The sequence below is a fragment of the Halictus rubicundus genome, chromosome 13, assembly GCF_050948215.1.
Source record: "Halictus rubicundus isolate RS-2024b chromosome 13, iyHalRubi1_principal, whole genome shotgun sequence".
NCBI classification, from domain to species: domain Eukaryota; kingdom Metazoa; phylum Arthropoda; class Insecta; order Hymenoptera; family Halictidae; genus Halictus; species Halictus rubicundus.
Genome location: NC_135161.1, coordinates 2537469 through 2558075, shown reverse-complemented (window position 1 = coordinate 2558075; position 20607 = coordinate 2537469). Strand labels below are relative to the sequence as shown.

The following is a 20607-nucleotide window of genomic DNA, read 5'->3' as shown; positions in this document are numbered from 1 at the left end:
CTGACCGAGGTACGTCATTTACCTCAAATTTATTTAAAGAATTTTTAGCAAACAACACGATAGAACAGGTACTGATTGCGATAGGAACCCCACGTGCGAATGGCCAGATTGAGCGGTATAACAGAGTAATAGCATTGCAAAGGCCCGTACGTGGTGAAAAAAATATTAAACAGCGATGCGTATGATAAAACAGATATAGAAGGGCACCACGTGTCGTGGCCATTTACGGGAGTTGTTGGCCCCGATCAGATAAAATTTTGGATCAGGTCGAGAATCGAAAACGAGAACGATATCGAGTAGAAAATAAGTTTGTATTGTATTATATTGCGTTATATTTACGTCGGCTGTATATTGTTTAATTACTCTGTATTATTCTACCTTATGTATGATTATATTTCGTTATATTCTAGTTTCAATTTTACGTTTTTCGTGCTCTGTTATCTTGCGTAAAGTTCGTTAAGACGCATCGATGACCGAGGACGGTCATTATGGTCAGGATTGGCTGAACTGTAGGTGTTAGATACAATACCCTCCTGCTCAATCTGGGAGAATGGTGCAGGAGGCGGAGACGGCTTACCTGCCGTCTGACGCAGGTGCTCTCCGGACATGGTTGCTTCGGAGAGTACCTGTGTTGGATCCAGAAGGAACCAACGCACAGTGGTCCCAATCGATGAATCAGGAGGAAAATGTTCAAAAATAAAGGTAACAAATAACACGTATCAGTGAATTTTTTATGTACTATATATCCCACAGAGACACAAAGTGACCTCTGGTATTAGTTTCATTAACAATGAAACAAATGACGAACGCAAATATCGGATCGCAACGCATAATTGTTAAACGTTACTCGATCGCTTGTCGCGAAATAATGTATCTGAAAACGTGTGTTCTGGTTATCTGGCCTTATAAATACTTTTATATTCATAATAATATGAATTCCACAGTTGAAGGTAAATATAAAACTACAAATTTATTTCAATTTAGTGACTCATATTATTATTTCTACTTCGGGACATCTTGATATACATGGTCTTCGTTTCTTTTGTAAGATTTTTTTTGTAAGAACTTTTGTCATATACTCGTTAACTATTTAGAGAATAAGCTAAAAAGTACAGGAGGTAAAAATTTTTCAAGTGGAACTGTAAAAAAATATGTATATAATTTCACAATAGTTTTGAAACGTTTGTTTGACGCGATTGTACGTACGTTATTGCCGTTACCGTTTGCGTTCGATTTGAAAGAGTTATAACGAGTTCCTAAGTAGGACAGGATGGTAGGGATACCCACGTATTCCGCGAGGACTCCGAGCCGAGTCTGTCTGTCGTGACTCTCCTAACGATCCGGGTTGATTTTCAAAAAGTAGAATAGCGAATCGTGCTTCTGAAACGATCACCGCGAGACATTCCGACGAAACGAAGTGTCAATTCCAGTTCTTGTACCCGAGTAAGTGGAAATTAAAATAATTCTTGGACGTCGCAGAAACCCGGCTTCCCCGATTAAAGCAGTGTTTTATTTTCACCCATTCAAACTTTCTCCACCACCGAGCTGATCCACCCCTTCCTACCCGATTCCTAACGAAGCATCAAGGATCGGGGTAAACAATTGGACTCAATGCCAGAACCTTCAAACTATTGGAAAACTAAATATGCCCAATGGTTAGATGAAGAAGTTTGTTTAGAACCAGTCAGCTCCGTCATCGTTCCCCCAGGAAGACCACGAAAAAGATTTTGTTGAGGGTTACAATGTCTCCCGTGTGAGTCCCTGTGCATACGGCACTGCGTACCGCCGGATTGCGGCAAGGTGGGGATACGGCCACCAAGCGCGAGAGACAAGCGAAGTCTCATGGCGTTAGTCGAGAATGTTGCCATGTGCGAACCCTGATGGGTTATTGTATCTATAGTAATTTATAATAAAGTGTTATGTATTATTTACTTCTATACTATATCGTGAATTCAATTGGCCTACATCCCAAACCGTAACAGGTTATGGGCCCATAACTACGAAAACTTTAATAGAACAGTTACTGATTTCAAGTTTGAGGTTAGAATATCCACATGCACGTTGTGAATTGGCGGGATGGCTTCCAGTGAGTATACACTCTGCACCACGAGAGAACCGTACCGCGAGAGAACCGATTTTCGTCCGTCGCTGCGCATCTTCGCCCTGCTTGGTGCCTTCCCAATGCACAGCGCATGCGCGCAGTGGCACTGAAGTGACGCCATTCGTAGCCATACCGGGTGTTCATACAGTGTTGAGTAGCATTTTTAAATAGCAGTGTTTTTGAAATGGAAGATCAAGTTTCTGGACCATCACTTAAATCTCCAATGAAGAAAAATCCGAGAGGAAAGGTAAGCTTACATTATACATAATTATTTATCATGCATTTCTCTACTGTAAGCTTGTTTCTTTTTTCAAAAATCATAGTTTTTGTAATGTACTCTCGTAAACTTTTCTCTGTTTCTAGTTTGTCCGATCCGCTCAAAAGCTGATGATCATAAATCTATTTAAAACGATGAAAGAGGAAAACCCGGAAATTAAATATAAGCCGCTGGTTCTGAAGCTTGCGGAGAAGACGGGAATTGGACGGGAGACCATATGCAAAACCCTGGCGGAGTATAAAGCTACAGGGAAAGTTACATCGCCAAACCAAAAAAAGCGGCGATTGAATATTCTCGAAAAGACATCTGAAGCCGATATAGTGACAATACGCAGAAAAATCCACGAATTCTGGCTGAATAGGGAAATTCCAAATTTGAAGAAAATATTGGCCGCCATAAATAACGATGAGAATCTGCCATCGTTCAGTGAAACGTCTCTGAATCGACTCTTACATCGAATGGAATTTAAATTTATAGTCAGGAAACGCAACACCGCCCTTATTGACCAACCCCATATTATCTCCTGGCGGCAACGGTAAGTAACAATCTACATTCAAAAATGTTTTTTCCCGAAAACTCAGTTTCTATCCTCGTTTCTTACAAAAATTAAAAAAAAAATTTTTTTAATTTTAAAAGATTAAAAATTTTTACTACTTTGTAGGTACATCGAACGAGTCCAAGATTTCCGTTCGGAAGGGCGAGCAATATATTACTTGGACGAGACGTGGGTAAACGCCGGTGATTGCAAGGCCAGGCTGTGGGTGGACACCAGCGTTACCTGCCGGAGGAACGCGGAAGAAAGGGGATTGACGACGAGCATACCTGCTCCCTCGGGAAAAGGGAAGACTTATTATTACTCACATCGGGTCAGCAGACGGGTTTGTACCAGGGGCCCTCCTTTGCTTCGAGGCGAAAAAAAAACATCAAGAAGGAGAAATATCCTACATTGAGCTGGAAAAGGGGCGATATCGTCGCGTACCTGGAGGGTAAGGGGAAAACGGTGAATCCACGGTACGTCAAGATTCGGTTAATGGAACTTGTTCAAAAGCATAAAGAACCGAGTAACAATTATATCGTTGACGAGTTTGCAAAAGAGAATGGACGTACCGCCCTACGCCTTCCCCCTTACCACTGCGAATTTAATCCCATAGAGCTGGCATGGGCACAAATGAAAGATTTTATAAAGGCGCGAAATACATCTTACAAATTGGCAGATGTCCGCCAATTTGTAGATGCAGCCGTAGAAAATGTGTCCCCCCAAAATTGGCAAAATTTCATCTCCCACACGCTGAAGGAGGAAAGGAGGCTCTATGAACTCGATCACGTAACTGATTCGGTGTTAGAGGGAAGCCCCGAGTGGTCGAACTCGTCTGATGACTCGGACATCGGTGTGAGTCATATATAAGTTTCTTGTTGTAAATAGTCTGTAAATAGTTGTAAGTTTTTTTGTAAATAGTCTAGTCTTTTGTAAATAGTAAATATATGTGAATGTAAATAATAATATCTGTACATAATGTACAGATTATGTATTATGTTTGCAATCAAATAAAATTTCAAATATTTAATTAGATTAAATTTATATTTCATTATATATGCAAATGGTCACGATTTCCTATACCCTATACTTCCATGCTAATCCGTTTCATTAAGGAACACCGCGTATATGAAAGTCACAATGGGGAGTGGATGGTGGAGTGGGAGTTAGGAGGTTCGCAGCGCCTTCCGCGACCCGGGCTGGTTCGGAAGACTCCGGGAGCTGTGGGTGGACCGAGCTGGGGCTCGGGAAGCCCAATCCGAAGGCTCCAGGGATGGGGACACCGGGCGGGTCCCTCCGCACGGGGTCTTATAGCGTAGGCAATGGGGGAGGCTAACCCCTTCCCCGGGGTGTGATGCTAGCTGGGAGGTGTCCTGTTGAGTACTCGCGTGATCCAGGCACCTCCCCTTTAGCATAGGTGGGCGTGGGTTTTTAGTGGGTAGCCTCTGGGGATTTTCCCCAAGGGTAGTCCCACATAACCCCGGCTCCCCCCAGGGGGCCGGGGTATGCGTAAAGACATTTTCCCACGAAAAAAAAGCGCCTTCCGCGACGAGTCGACCTGCGCGAAACGGTACGGTTCTCTCGTGGTGCAGAGTGTAGAATTGAACGTTTAGCGAGAGATAATTATAAATCGTGGGTCATACATATGAGAGCTATTCTCAGAAAGAAAAAGCTATGGAAATACGTAGACGGATCCATAGTTAAACCAGAACCAGGTGCCGAAAATAACGCTATTCAGGAATGGATAGAGAAAGATGAAGATGCGAGGACAGAGATAGAATTGGCCATTGCTGCTTCGCATGTAAATCTGGTGAAGAATTGTGAAACGTCGCGCCAAACCTGGGATAGAATTAAAGAAATTTATCAATCAAGAGGACCTGCTATGAAGGCCATGTTGTTAAAACAATTAATAACGACAAAAATGGACGAAAATGGTGATGTGAGGCTACATTTACGGCAATTTTTCGACATAGTCGACAAGCTGGATGATTTGGATACTCAGATTAACGATGATTTACTGGCTATAATATTGCTGTATAGCCTGCCAAAAATTTATGACAACTTTAGATGTGCGATTGAATAAAGAGACCAGCTTCCAGCACCAGACATGCTGAAGAGTAAAATAATTGAAGAGGGTGATGCACGTAAGGAAAATCCTTCGAGTTCTGAAGTACCTAATGCAAATGCAATTACCAGTAAGACAGTAAGAAATCAACAAGCAGGGTATCAAGGTAAGCCAAAACCATCGTACCACAGTAATCAAAATACCTCTAGTCATTATAGCCAAAATAAACCCAAATGCTATAAGTGCAATAAGATGGGCCACAAATCATTTGAATGCAGAACCAAAAATAAGTTTATGCGAATCAGACACAATAATGACATAGCTATGTTAACGATGGCTAACAATGTAAGTAGCAGAAGAGACTCGTGGTGGTGTCTGGATAGTGGAAGTACAAGCCATTTGTGCAATAATCCAGATCACTTAACAAATATACTTGGCTGCAAATCAGAGAATCTAAAGTTAGCTAACGAAGATTCGGTCGGTGTAACCGCCAGATGAATGGTTCAGATAAAGATAACGCACAGACATGGTGGTATTAACAATGCTAATCTTGATGATGTTTTATGTGCACCGCAGTTGAGTATGAACCTGCTATCAGTAGGAATGATAACAAATAAAAATTTAGGGGTACTATTTCAAAAAGACAAGGCATTAATACTAAATCAAAATGGACACGTGATGCTGGAGGCGCAGCGGATTGGTGATCTATACTATGTAATAAGTAATAATAAGGAAGAGGTACATCAGATTCGCAACCAATGTAGCGATATGGAAATATGGCATCAGAAACTGGGACACTTAAACTCAAAAGATGTATTAGAATAATACCGAGGAATAATACCGAATCTGAGGAACTAGAAAGAGAGGTAAGCTAACCAATATACCTTTTCCTAAGAAATCTAGCAGTTCGACCAAATTATTGGAAATTATTCACTCTGACGTGTGTGTCCAATGAGAGTCGAATCTCTAGGAAAATCAAAATATTTCTTGACGTTTACCGATGATTATTCGAGATGTACTGAGGTTTTCTTCACAAGGCATAAAAGCGAAGTATTTCAAAAATTTAAGGATTTCAAGGCAAAGGCCGAAAATTTAACAGGCAAAAGAATCAAGTATTTACAGAGTGACAACGGAAGAGAATATCTCAATAATGAATTTAACGAATATTTAAGAAGGAATGGTATCCAACGAAGAATCACGACGCCATATTGCCCACAGCAGAACGGCGTAAGTGAAAGGAAGAATAGGACATTGGTAGAGATGGGTAGATGCCTGCTAATGCAATCCAACCAACCTCCAACATTTTGGGCGGAAGCGATTGCTACGGCTAACTACATTAGAAACCGATGCCCTGCAAGTTTAAATGGAAAAATACCATTCGAATTATGGTATAATAAAGTTGCCATATACGATGCATTTCAAGGAGTTTGGTCTAGTTGGATATACTATGAGAGCTCGTACAAACAGTGGCAAATTTGATCCGAGATCTGATAAATGTATATTTATTGGATATAGCGACTGATGGAAGTTTGTCACACATCCCGTATCGTGCGCCGGTGAGCATGCGCAGAAGAGTGCGTGCGAGTAGGAATGTGCGCATGAGCGTCGCGTCGCTCTCCACCAGAACAATTGTGTGCCTCTCGTGCGTTGTCGCGTGCCTGAACATGTATTACTTTTGTATCACGTATTATTATTAATAAACCGTTATATACAGTGACTCAAACAATTGATCAAATGTTCGAACAAAACGAAAAGAAGTCACAGTACACCTTTCTCAGAATCTTGGTTAAGACTGTTGATATATATACGAAAAATGTAAACATTGCGTCGATACTTCACGACATTTTAAGCCCTGTAATCGTACAAAGCGGACGTGTATTACGAATTTGTATATTCTGTACATTATTTGATCAATTATTTGTGTTAAGTTCAATTGTGAAAAATTCTTATATTTTTGGCATTCCGTAGCACAAATATAATTACTGGTGATTCATAACGTTATATTTAAACATTCGAGAATACGTTTGTGATGAAATAATTAATACAAAAAATATTTTTAGTCATATTTCATAATGAGACCAATAAAGGCAAGTAAAATATCAGAAATTAAAAAACTATTAATATCTGGGCTTTCTCATCGCGAGATTTCTAAGAAGGTACTGTGCTCTGTTGGTACTGTGTCTTCAGTACGTAAAACTTCAAAAGAAAACATACTAAAAAATAAAGCAGGACGAAAATCAAAGTTATCCACTACCACAAAGCGATTAATCATACGATAAATCCGTAATGGTAGCGTTGATAATGCTGTACAGATGCAAAAAAATTTAGTCAGACACCATAATATTAACGTAAGCGCTGAAACAGTGCGTAATGCACTGCGAGAAGTGAATTTAAGAGGACGTGCAAAAATAAAGAAACCTCTTCTTACAAAGCGGCACAAGAAGCTTCGACTGCAGTTTGCCGAGAAATATAAAAATTATACAGATCTCGATTGGGCACGAGTAATATGATCAGACGAGACGAAAATTAATCGTTTTGGGTGCGATGGACGCGAATGGACATGGCGAGGAAATAAAGAATAAGTACGGTCGCATCACGTTCATCCAACACTGAAATTTGGAGGAGGCCATATCATGGTTTGGGGTTGTATGACCAGTGAGGGCATCGGATGCGTTGAAAAAATTGTAGGTCGAATGACTGCAACATCATACACATTCATCCTGTTGGAGAGTGTGTATAATACATTTGTATTTGGCGGTCTGAAGGTGGCGGACTTTGGTGAGTGAGGAAAGTATTGTGTGTGAAACCGAACTTGTACAAGATGAGTTTTTTGGTATATGGCAGATTGTTACAAGGCGTGAATGCGAGACCAAAGATTATTTAGAACAAAAATATTAAAGGTTGTTTATTAATAAGTGAAGACTTGATAGTTATTTTTCCCACATGGTAGCAGTCCGTGGTTTATATGTTCAGTAATCCGGAAAGAGGTAAAGAGAAAAGAACTGAAAAAGAAAATTCAAGCACGTGGAAAGAGAACAAAGGAAAAATGATGAAGAACGAAGATATTAAAATACCCATATTTGATGGATCTGAATATTGCAATTGGAAGAGACGAATGCTGAAGTTCTTGGAATTTAAGAAATGCAAATGTGCTGTATCGCGAGAGAGAACACAACTGGATGGGCAAGAGGAATGGCAAGAAATGGACATAAAGGCAGTTAACTATATCTATAGTGCAATAACAAATAGACAACTGGAATATATCAGTGAGTTGGATACAGCTTATGAAATTATTAAAAAGTTTGATAAGATGTACCTAAAAGAATCGACAGCACTGCAAATTATATGTAGAAGTAGCCTGGAGAATATAAAGCTTCAGAATTATAGGGATGTTACGACCTTTTTCGATGCGTTTGAAAAAGCAGTGAACGATCTGAAGGCGTCTGGTGCAAAAGTGTCAGAACAAGAGAAATTAAATTATATGATCAAAGCCCTACCGAGATCATATAGTTATATAGGAGATTTGGTTGATGTACTATCTGAAGTTGAAAGAACGGTGGAGTATTTAAAAGGAAAAATAAAGATAAAGACAATGGAAGGAAATATTGAAGGGGAAACGATTGAAGAAGTACCTTCAAAAACACATGCATTTGCTGCTATAGGGTCAGCGTCAACAGAAAGAAAATATCCTATAAAATGTTATAACTGTGGTAGAATTGGACATGTAAAAAGTCAATGTCGACTAGGAAACATGAATAGCGAATATCAAAGAGGTGGACAGTATCCTCGTGGTAGAGGTAGATTTCAAACTAGTAGAGGGCGTCAGTATGGAAATAGAGCTAATTATCATCAAGGGATACGATGGAATAGAAATGGGTCCGATAGGGAAACCAAAGAAGGAAATTGTTTCAGTGCAATGATATCAGAATCAAAAATGGACATTAATACGCAACTAAACGAAGGTGAAATAGTGTGGTTATTGGACAGCGGGTGTACTAACCACATTGTTAATAGTGACAAGATATTTCACAAGAGCGTAACATTAAAGAAACCAGTATGTGTCAAAGTAGGAGATGGTCGCAAGTTGTTAGCGACAAAAGTTGGTGATATTAGAGCATTATTTCAAAACATTCCAGGGAAATCAGAAGTGATGTTGAAAAATGTTTTTTATGTTGAAGACATGGAAGTGAATTTAATTAGTTACACCAAGATAACAGACAATAATAAAATTGTGTCAGTAGGAAATTGTACGCGAATATACAACAAGTACAATGAAGTGATTGCTATAGCTAATAAGGTAGGCAATTTACTAAAAATGAGAAGTTATATTAATACTGAGGAGAGTGGAATATGTGCGAATGTAACTACTAACGATGTGGAACGCAAAATCAGTTTAAAAGAAAAATGGCATCGCATTCTGGGACACATTAATTTTCATTATTTGGACACCCTGTGCAAAGAAGAATTGTTGGATGGTATACCCAAGGAAATAGAAAGAGAGTATTACAAATGTGCTCTCTGTATTGAAAACAAGATGCACAATGTGCCTTTCAAGAACAACAGGGCTCGAGCAAAGGAAGTTTTAGAGATCATCCATACAGATGTCAATGGTCCCCACAGAACAGTTGGCAGTAGAGGTGAGAAATATTTTATGTCTGTTATCGATGACTATAGCAGATTGTCTAAAGTATACTGTATTAGGTCTAAAGAAGAAGTTTATGATTGTCTCTGTGAATATATAAATGAAGTAGAAAATATAACAGGGAAGAAAGTTAAGAAAATTAGATGTGACAATGGAAAAGAATATCTAAACTCTAGAATTTATCAGTTCACAAGAAGCAAGGGAATTCAGATAAATGCATGTCCACCATATGTGCATGAATTAAATGGAGTAGCAGAAAGGTTCAATCGAACAATAATGGATATGGCCAGGTGTCTATTGGCAGAAGCAAAGGTTAACAGAAGTTTTTGGCCGGAATGTATAAAAACAGCAGCATATCTGAAGAACAGGTCGTTAGCAAATACTGAAGAGAGAAAAACGCCATATGAATTGTTTTCAGGAAGAGACCCGATGTAAAAAATCTGAGGATATATGGAAGTAAAGTATATGTGCGAATACCAGAGGAAAAAAGAATATCCAAATGGGATAAAAAGGCAAAAAGAGGTGTTTTATTGGGTTACACAGATGTGGGATATAGAGTCCTAATAAACAATCGAGTGATGGTAGCTCGACACGTTGACATCAAAGAGGAGGACGTAAAATATATCTGTTTTAATGAGAATGAGGATGAGGAGGAAGAAAGTGATACCAATAGATTAGAAGACACTGAAATCAAAGAAGATGAAAACCCTGAAATAAAGGAAGATGATCAAGTAGAAAGTGAGAGGGAAGAACCTGAAGTGAGAAGATCCACAAGAACACGCAAACTGCCAGCTAGATACAACGAAGAGTATATTTATGCAAATTATTGTAATGCAAATGTACCGAGTACATTTGAGGAGGCGATGTCATGTAACGAAGCAGATAACTGGAAAGCAGCAATGAAGAAAGAGATGGAAAGCATAAAAGAAAATGGAACTTGGAAACTAGTGGAGACACCGAATAAGGACATCCTGGATGTTAAATGGATATATACGAAGAAACCGAATAACATTTACAAAGCACGGTTAGTTGTTAGGGGATTTCAACAGAAAGAAGAAGTGAACGATACTTATTCCCCGGTGGTAAAGATGCAGACTCTCAAGGTGTTACTAGCTTATTGTTGTAAAGAAAATTTAGGAATAGACCAAATGGACGTGGAGACAGCGTTTTTGAACGGAAGAGTGACGTCAGAGGTATATGTCAGACAACCAGCAGGTTTTAGAATGGGTGACGGTAAGGTACTTAGATTATGTAAAGCTCTGTACGGTCTAAAGGAAAGTCCGCGTTTATGGTATGAGTGTTTTGATAATTTTATAACAGACTTAGGTTTTTGTAAGAGTAAGTGTGATTATTGTCTGTATTTTAAATTTGAAGGGAAGGAAGCTATATTCATCTTGATCTATGTAGATGATTTGTTAGTGTGTAGTAGAAACAGACAAATGATAAATAATGTTAAAACAAAACTATCCGAGAGATTCAGAATGAAGGATCTAGGTGCAATTAGTAATTATATTGGAATAGAAGTTCATCGTGAGACTATAGAAAATAAGAGTATATTAAGTTTGAGTCAGAAAAATTATATAGAATCACTGGCTAGGAAATATAGAATAGAATATTCTAAGCTTTACAATACACCCATGGAAGCTAAATTAAAATTAATACCAGCGAATGTAATAAATTCCGATATTGCATACCGAAACTTGATAGGAGCATTGTTATACATTAGCTCGGGGACTCGACCAGATATCTCATTTAGTGTTAACTATCTGAGTAGATTTCAGATGAGTTATGATGAAACTCACTACAAATATGCGTTAAGGGTACTAAAATATTTATATCAAACAAAGAATTTGAAATTAAAATATAGTAATAAACCCAATGCAGAAATAATTGATAGCTTTGTAGATGCAGACTGGGCTGGTGATGTGGTCGATAGAAAATCTACAACCGGGTTTATTATTCGTTTATTTGGAAACGTAATATATTGGAGATCTAAGAAACAGAATATTGTAACTAAATCTTCCACATTTGCAGAGTACGTGGCGTTATCTGAAGCAGTAACAGAAATTAACGCAATTAAGGAAATATTGAAAACCTTTAAAAATAAGCCTAAAGAAACCGACTCCGATATATGAAGATAATGTAGGTGCTCTACTTATAGCAAAAAAAGGGAAATTTTACAAAAAATTCTAAGCACATCGAGGTGCATTACCATTTTGTTAATGATGGGTATATGAAAAAATTAATAGATATTGTGAAAGTAGAAACGGAGAATAATATGGCTGATATCTTAACTAAAGCTCTTGACGTATCAAAGTTTGGTAAATTTAGAAATATGATGAACATTGTAAACTAGTTTATATTTTTCCTTTAAATACAAATGTAAGGAGGCGTGTTGGAGAGTGTGTATAATACATTTGTATTTGGCAGTCTGAAGGTGGCGGACTCTGGTGAGTGAGGAAAGTATTGTGTGTGAAACCGAACTTGTACAAGATGAGTTTTTTGGTATATGGCAGATTGTTACAAGGCGTGAATGCGAGACCAAAGATTATTTAGAACAAAAATATTAAAGGTTGTTTATTAATAAGTGAAGACTTGATAGTTATTTTTCCCACACATCCTGCAGAAAAGTTTAATTGGAAGTTTGGCAAAATGGAATAAGAACGCAGAAAAAGTCATTTTTCAGCACGATAACGACCCTAAACACAAGGCAAATATCACCAAAGAATGGTTAACAGCTCATGGTTTTACTGTTTTAGACTGGCCCCCACAGTCTCCCGATCTGAACCCAATAGAACACCTATGGGGTTTACTAAAAAGAACAGTTGCCAACTTCGATCACAATTCAAGAAGTATTATTGAATTATGGTCAGAAGTTAAAACCGCTTGGGAAAATATTAAGGCTGAACAGTGTAAAAGTTTAGTAGATAGTATGCCAAGACGCATAGAGAAGCCGTACTGAAAGCGAAAGGAGGGTATACGAAGTACTAATATTTCATTTTTTCAAACTCAAAAATTTGATCATTACATAATTTGTTAATTTCATTTAATTTTGTTTTAAAAGTGTAATATATTTAAGTTGATTCTGTATTATACGAACTACGAAAACTATGTATGTATTATAATAAAATATTTTGTTACATATCTTATTAACATGTGTTCAATTAAATATAAAATTGAAACAAAAATAAACATTTGATCAATTGTTTGGGTCACTGTATATTCAATAACCCAACAAGGTTATGGGCCCAGGAACGGTTCCCTTACGTGAACGGAAGTGAAGATAAAAAGGACACGCAAGAAAGAAAGAAAAGTGTATATGAAAGTGAGGTTATGTGCGAATAACCACGTGTTTCAATAAATAAAGAAAAGATGGCTAATTCAATGCAAACTGATCGGATAGACAAATTAAACAGCAACAATTACCCATCATGGAAATTTAATATGAAAATGGCTCTAGTACAACGTGAATTATGGCAACACGTGAACGGTGAAGCTGTTGAACCAATCGAGAACAACGAAGCAAAGGCAAGCTTTAGACGTAAAGAAGATAAAGCATTGGCCACGATGGCACTAAGTGTTGAGCCGGAACACCAAATACACATTATGGACTGCACAAAAGCATCTGAAGCCTGGGATGCACTAACGAAGGTATTCGAACCAAAGTCAAGGCCCAGAATACTACAGCTCAAGAAACAAATGGTTTCAATAAAGCTTGAGCATGATAAAACAATGATGTCGTATCTGGGAAGAATAAAGACACGCAGCGACAGTCTCACTGTACATGATCACAAGAGACGACGATTTAGCATATGCAATGCTATGTGAATTGCCAGATACATACGAAGGAATCATCATGGCATTGGCGAACCTTGATGATGAAAAGTTTAAGTCGTCAGAAATAAAAGGGATATTGCTGAACGAGTACGACAGGAGATCAGCAACCTCGAAGAAAGAAAAGAAGCGCACCATCAAACCAGAGTAGCGTCTCGTCAAACCAGAGAAGCGTCTCATCAAAACAGGGAGGCGTATCATCAACCGAAAGAACTTAGAAAGGATGAAAGGAAATGCTTCAAATGCGGTAAACAGGGACACCTTGCACAGTATTGTAAAACAAGGACACAAGGTGCAATGACAAAGTGGAAACAGGGTACGTCTAATGACAAGCAATATAAGCGGAAAGATATGTTTTTATTAGAACTAAATAATGTTCAATTAGATGATTCTTGGTTGATAGATAGTGGTGCGACTCACCATATATGTAAACATAGGGATTGGTTTGTGAATTATAAATCTATAGCGAATGAAACAATTTACTCAGCTGATAACAGTGTGCAAGGTAATTTAAAAGCGATAGGAATCGGTGACATTAACATAGAGACTTATGTGAATAATGATACTTTTGATATAACTTTGCACAATGTGTACCATGTTCCCAATGTAAGGAGAAACTTATTATCAGTTTCACAAATAGAGAATAAGCAGAAACGACTAATAATAGATAATCATAGACTAAGTATCCTAAATAAGAGGACTAAGACGATAGTGGGGGAAGCATTTTGTAAGAATGGATTATATATCGTTAGAGCTAGTGTAACTAAAGGCAGATCAGATCGAATGGAAACACATATTGTCAAAAACGATAAATTAGATGATAGTGATAAATGGCATCAACGATTTTGCCATATAAGCACAAGAAATATTCAAGAAATGTCAAGTAAGAGATTAGTTAGAGGCTTGGAAAATTTAAATATAAAGGATATTCATTGTAATGGATGTAGCATAGGTAAATCTGTGAAAGCTCCATGTAAGAGCATGGGAGGTAGACAAACAAAAGCCGTATTGGATTTAATTCATTCAGATTTATGTGGACCGTTACCAGTAAAATCAATGGGGGGTTCAAAATATTTCCTTACTCTCACTGATGACTATTCGAGGAAAACAACAATATATTGTTTAAGAAATAAAGACGAAGTATCCAGTTTCGTACAAAAATATATAGCTAGAGTAGAAAGAGAACTGAATAGAAAAATAAAGAGAATAAGGACTGACAACGGATTAGAATTTTGTAACAAGGAATTAGCAACATTATTTGATAAATTAGGTATAAGACATGAACGTACAAATGCATATACACTACAAATGAACGGTGTAGCCGAAAGGGTTAACCGAACCCTAATGAACCTTGTGCGTGCGATGCTAAAGACAGCAAAATTACCCGAAAGATTTTGGGCAGAAGCGTTGCTTGCTGCATGTTATACTAAAAATAGAGTTAAGCATTCGGCAATCGGCGATAATGTTCCGGAAGGTATGTGGACTGGAAACAGACCAAGTGTGAAACATTTAAAAACGTATGGATGTTTGGCGTATGTCATCTCTCGGGATATGATAAACATAAGCTTAATCCAAGGGCGAAAGAATGTATATTGGTAGGGTATTCGACACAAACGAAGGGATATAGGCTATTTGATCCTTCGAAAGATGATATTATACACAGTAAACACGTAGAATTTGTAGAAGGAGTATGTGGATTTGAATATATTTATGAAAAAAAAAAATACATATGAAATACCATCTGACAATGAAAATAGAGCTATTGATGTAACTGATGAGATAGAAGTTGAGAAGGAAGAAGTGAAACTAGATGAACCAACAGGTAGTGTATCCGTAGAAAATATACCGATATTAGAAAAAGATACAGTGGAAACGAATGTAAATAGCGACGTTAACAATTCACAAACAATACGAAAAGGGGAAATTGTTAATAGCAAATCACGACGCGGAAAGGTTATTAGAAATCCATGGGGTTGTAAAGGTAAACCTAAAGACATTGAAATGAACCTAGCTGAGATAATCGAACCTACAACGTTTGAGCAAGCGATGTCATCACCTCAATCAGAACAATGGAAAATAGCAATGAATGATGAATTACAGAGCTTGGAAAGTAGAAATACGTGGGAGATTGTAAATAGAGTCGAACATGTGTCATGTATCGGTAGCAAATGGGTTTACAAGGTCAAGACGGATCCCACTGGGAAAGTCGTTAGGTACAAAGCGAGATTGGTAGCACAGGGGTATGGCCAAAAGAAAAACGTGGATTATTTTGAATCATATGCTCCAGTTGCCAACATGTCAACTATTAGATTGCTATTGGCGATATCAGTGTGTGAAGGTTGGCAGGCACATCATTTGGATGTTAAATGTGCATATCTGTATGGAGAACTATCTGAGGAAATATACATGAAGTTACCACCAGGATATAGCGAAGCAGATAAAAGGGTAGCAAAATTGAAAAGACCGATTTACGGGTTGAAACAATCAGGTCGGAATTGGAATGATGCAATTGATATGTTCCTAATTAAAAACGGATTCCAAAGATTAAAAAGCAATAACTGTGTCTACGTATATGATCGTGATCTTATTTTAACTATTTACGTAGATGATATAGTATTATTCAGCAAAAATGTAGATAAAATAAAACGAGTTAAAGTATTATTAACGTCACAATATGAAATAAGGGATTTAAGAATAGTGTCTTATTTACTAGGGATAAGTATTAAATATACTAACCAAACTATGAAATTATCACAAGAATTATACATACAGAAACTATTAGATGAATACAACATGATAGAATGTAAAACCACAAAAACACCAATCGAAGCAGGTATAAAATTATCAAAGCAGGATAGCCCTTCAAATGAAATTGAAAGAGAGGAGATGAAAAATGTGCCATATAGACAGTTGGTAGGATCACTAATGTACATAGCGTTGGCGACTCGACCAGATATAATGTATGCGGTATCGAAGTTAGCGCAATTTGTATCGGATCCAGGTAAAATGCACTGGATGCAAGCGAAAAGAGTATTAAGATATTTGTTCACTACAAAAGAGAAATGTATGGTATACAGTTCCTCGCCGTCTCCCGTTAGCTCAAGGAGATCACCGTGGTGGAGTTAGTGGGTATACCCCACATCCTTCGGGGGGGTGGGGGGGGGGAGTCCCACATATCCCCGTCTCTCTCCCGGGGGAGGAGGGCGAGGATCCCTACTGCGATTACTACCACGTGAAAAAGACTGTGCCAGATGCGACAGTGTTGGTGACGATCGATCGTCGGTGACCAGCTGTTGGGACGATCTTACGATCGTCTGCTCGTCTCGCTGGTAACCGGTTGTTATTACGAGTCGACGATCGATTTGTTTGTAACAACCTGATGTTCGTCTTATTAATAACATTTGGTAGCGAGAATCAAAAAATCGCGTCAGAATGTATTGACCCGTAAAACATTGAAATAAACCTCCTATAACATTCAGAACGCGGTTTATAAACACTGAGGCAGTCTCGATGCTAACATACAAAAATGTTTATATCTCAGAAATGGTTGACCTTTCGACCTATGTTTAGGAAGGCTTTTTACTCAGTACAGTGAGTCCTATGTACCATATATATTGAATGGTTTTTTTAACTCCCTGTATATACACATACCTATATACATATCAAATAAAAATGACTTAATCTTGTACTTGGTTGTGTTGCATGATATCGCAAAATTAAACATAATCCAAATTAGTCATCACTTGATCCCAAATTTGATATATATGTATATGCATACATACATTCCAATTTCTAGATGTCCCATTTTCCCGTTGTTAGTGATATTTTCAAAAGAATTAAGTATTGAAATGTCTCACAAGGGGAAGGCACGGGTGCTGCTCCTGCTTTTGGATCGATAGTATCTAGAGGTCACAGTGGTCATATAGTAGAGCAAAACCGTTTTAGGTCTCCTCATAATCGGCATCCGTTTTTTAGATATTTTGATTTAATGTTTTTGACGTACCTAGTAACCCAAATCATAGCATGTACACCAGTCCCGTTCAACTATCGCCCGTGCGGGCAGAGAATTTTGTTCCGCAGGCACAAGCGACTTGGCGGGCTACGAACCACGCCTCCTAGGGTAACGTTGCATATGGTCGTCACACGTATTGTCGCTATTGGTCGAAAACAGTGACGGCGATCAACAGCAGATTATCCCGAGACTGAGTGAGATAGAATGATCATCGGCCGAACGTCATATAACGACAATGCATGCGAAAGAGAAGACTTAATCCTTCCATACGAATGACAATGTTTTTCCCGCCGACGTTACATTGCCCGCCGCATTGCTCTCAGCTATGACCGCAGGCATCCTCGGGTGCCCTTGCCGCCAGAAGCTTGCTGAGAGGGACTGATCTACACCCAAGCAGTGTCGCCAGATTAAGACTTGTTCCCCCACTCTAATTTCCCCTTCTACCGCGCTATTCCCAAGTTTCCAACTCTGTCGCGTTTCGACTCTGTCGTGCATACTCCGGTAGTGGCAGAGAGAGGGTAACTTTTTCCCCTCAATTCGTGCTCCCTTCCCTCGCCTGGTGACACTGCACCCAAGAAGCCTCTGTAAGTACATACTGCGGCAGCGTATCAGCATACCACACAGAGGTTAAATCAAAATATCTGAAAAACGGAGGCCCACTCTGAAGAAACCCGAAAGGGTTTCGTTATACTACATCACCATTATTACCTCTACATACTATCGTTCCGAAAGCGAGAACAGCACTCGTGTCTTCATCTTGTCAGGAACAGTTTGAGACTGAAATAAAAACAAGAACTGAAAACGTATGCTCTAGTAGCTGGATTTTCGGTGCCTCTTCAAAGTAAATATTGCAGCATATTTATTTACAGTGCAATTTAATGCATGAATGTTACTATGCGGAAAACATTGAAGAGTATTTGAAAAGGATCCAGTCTCAAGCATGGAGATTTCAGAGCTACAGCCGACACTATGGGAGTCATTATTATAATACCCTGATCTATGTGTCTCTAAACTTTTTGACTGCCTGTCAGGTGGTGTATAAAAAGGAAGCGTTGGATGAACCATTTTTCCGAAACGACATACCTGCAGATGACATTTCAAAGTTGAGACCAAGTGCATCAAGATCATCCTGAGAAACTTGACCAGATAGGTTGTTCTGTAGGTTGTTCGGTACCCTCTGTTGTTGCTGTTGTTGTGTCCGTGCGCCAACAATCGCTCTCAATTCTTGCCTGACGAACTCTGAGGTGCTGCTAGCGTTTCCTGTGACAAAACAACACGTGTTCTGTTACTCTACCATCCACCAATCACACGGCCACGATGATCATCGCTTAAGGGACGAAATCAACGACAAATTTCAGATTGTGCGTTGTTATCTGCGGATCGTACCTTAATGTGCAAGCCGTAACGTAAGTTAGTCAAAGGTACAGGATGAATGTTTTATTACAAAATGCGGTATTTACAATATTGCATTAACATAGTTCATAACACAACTTATCCCGTGATAAAACGGTACCGATTCTTGGCCCATCCGGGGGTTTCTATGATTTTCAAGCACAATGAGATTCTTGGCCAGGAGAATGAAAGATAGACAGAGAGGTGAAACGAATAAAACAAAAAAGAACAACATAAATAAAATGCTAGTGTAAGACGAAGCCTCGAATCATTCGCTGGAAACACAATGTAAGCTTATGCTACGTGTATCCATCTGAGAGATGCTTTTTAACATCTTAGTACATTTAATACTTCTTCACTCGAGAATAAAAGATTCGAAGTACGATACAGTACTTCAGTGCCAGGTACGTTTGACTCAATTGAGGCGAAACCGTCCCCACCATAGCGCCTACTGCCCCCTTCCAGTTGGTGTGGTTATCGCGGAGAGAGGACGCGCTTCGTCTGTCGTATATTGCTACGAAAACACATACGGTGAGGCAACGAAGACGCGAGACACCAGCGAACGCGAAGAAGGTGCGCGCTGCATGAAAGAGACGTTGGTAGGGGTAGCAAGCGTTTGAGGGGCCCCAACCGTGACCAGCACTGATATACTTAATCGAGAAGACATGTACTCTCGATGGTGAATTTAATTGATACATCGCCATTGCTTTCGAAAATATATTTCTCCTCGGTTAAACATGCTGTACTCGAGATCTATCTGGCATCTTCGAACCACACCGTAAACATTCGTTCAATTACATATTTTAACTGTAAACGAGGAGATGTTTATTACCTCTCCTGTTAGGCATTCCACTATATCAAAATTACATAAAAATTTCTCCTTTTTTTTCATTTATTCTATACTTCGGCAAATGAAGTTTATTTTTTTCTTAAATGTAAATTAAATTGAACAAACATACTATAAAATGAATAAAATGTAATTTTCTTGAAACTTTTGTGTAACAAAAATTTTATTCTACTACGGACCATCAAATAGACCATAAAGCTAAACTTGATGAGAATAAAAAAGCATATATCTGAGGAAGAATTTATAATCTGTATGATTTTGCTCTCATGTGGATACATAGTAGCGAAATTACATTTAAAAAAAACCGAGAGATCAGAGGAACGTCGAATTTCGTTTCGACGATGCTTAATAATATTGCATTTTAGTGACAATGATTAGTCACGAAAGCTCGATGAACTATACATGAAAATTTGTTGTTGTTAGTAACCCTTTTCTTTTTCGTTGTTTGACGACAAGGTGTTTTTGAAAAATCGTGGATTCACACGAAATCCGTTTAACCGTATTATGCGAACGAACGTTGACACGGAAACTGGAGAATGATTAATGTAACACTGTATTTTACATTTTACATATTGTTAAAGGTCTGTAACACTTTTACAGTTGCTAGTGTGGAGATATTAAACTATAAACTGATTTATTGTAGTTAAATCAATCTCATACTAGCATTTTTCCAAAAAATATATGGCCAACATCTTACCTCTAACAACTACACGACGTGACGTTTGTCCATGTAAGTTTTAAATTTTTGATCAGTATAGGGGACCCAGTCACTATGGGGGTGCCAATTACTCTGCCCATATTAATTATGCTTGTACAACATATATATATGTCATTATGGTTTAAAAATAAGTATAATTAATGTAGACACAGTAATTGGCACTCCCACGATAATTGTATCCCTT

General features: G+C 38.3%; 1 protein-coding gene across 13 annotated transcripts in view; it reads right to left on the bottom strand.

Moving 5' to 3' along the window:
- The window catches only part of LOC143360357 (uncharacterized), a 349079-nt gene that overhangs the window by 33227 nt on the left and 295245 nt on the right, over positions 1 to 20607 (bottom strand). For all 13 annotated transcript variants that reach the window (XM_076799116.1, XM_076799112.1, XM_076799113.1 and 10 more), the window contains one exon: positions 18550 to 18726. In XM_076799116.1, the coding sequence (XP_076655231.1) occupies positions 18550 to 18726 (177 nt within the window). The remainder of the gene's footprint in view (positions 1 to 18549; positions 18727 to 20607) is intronic.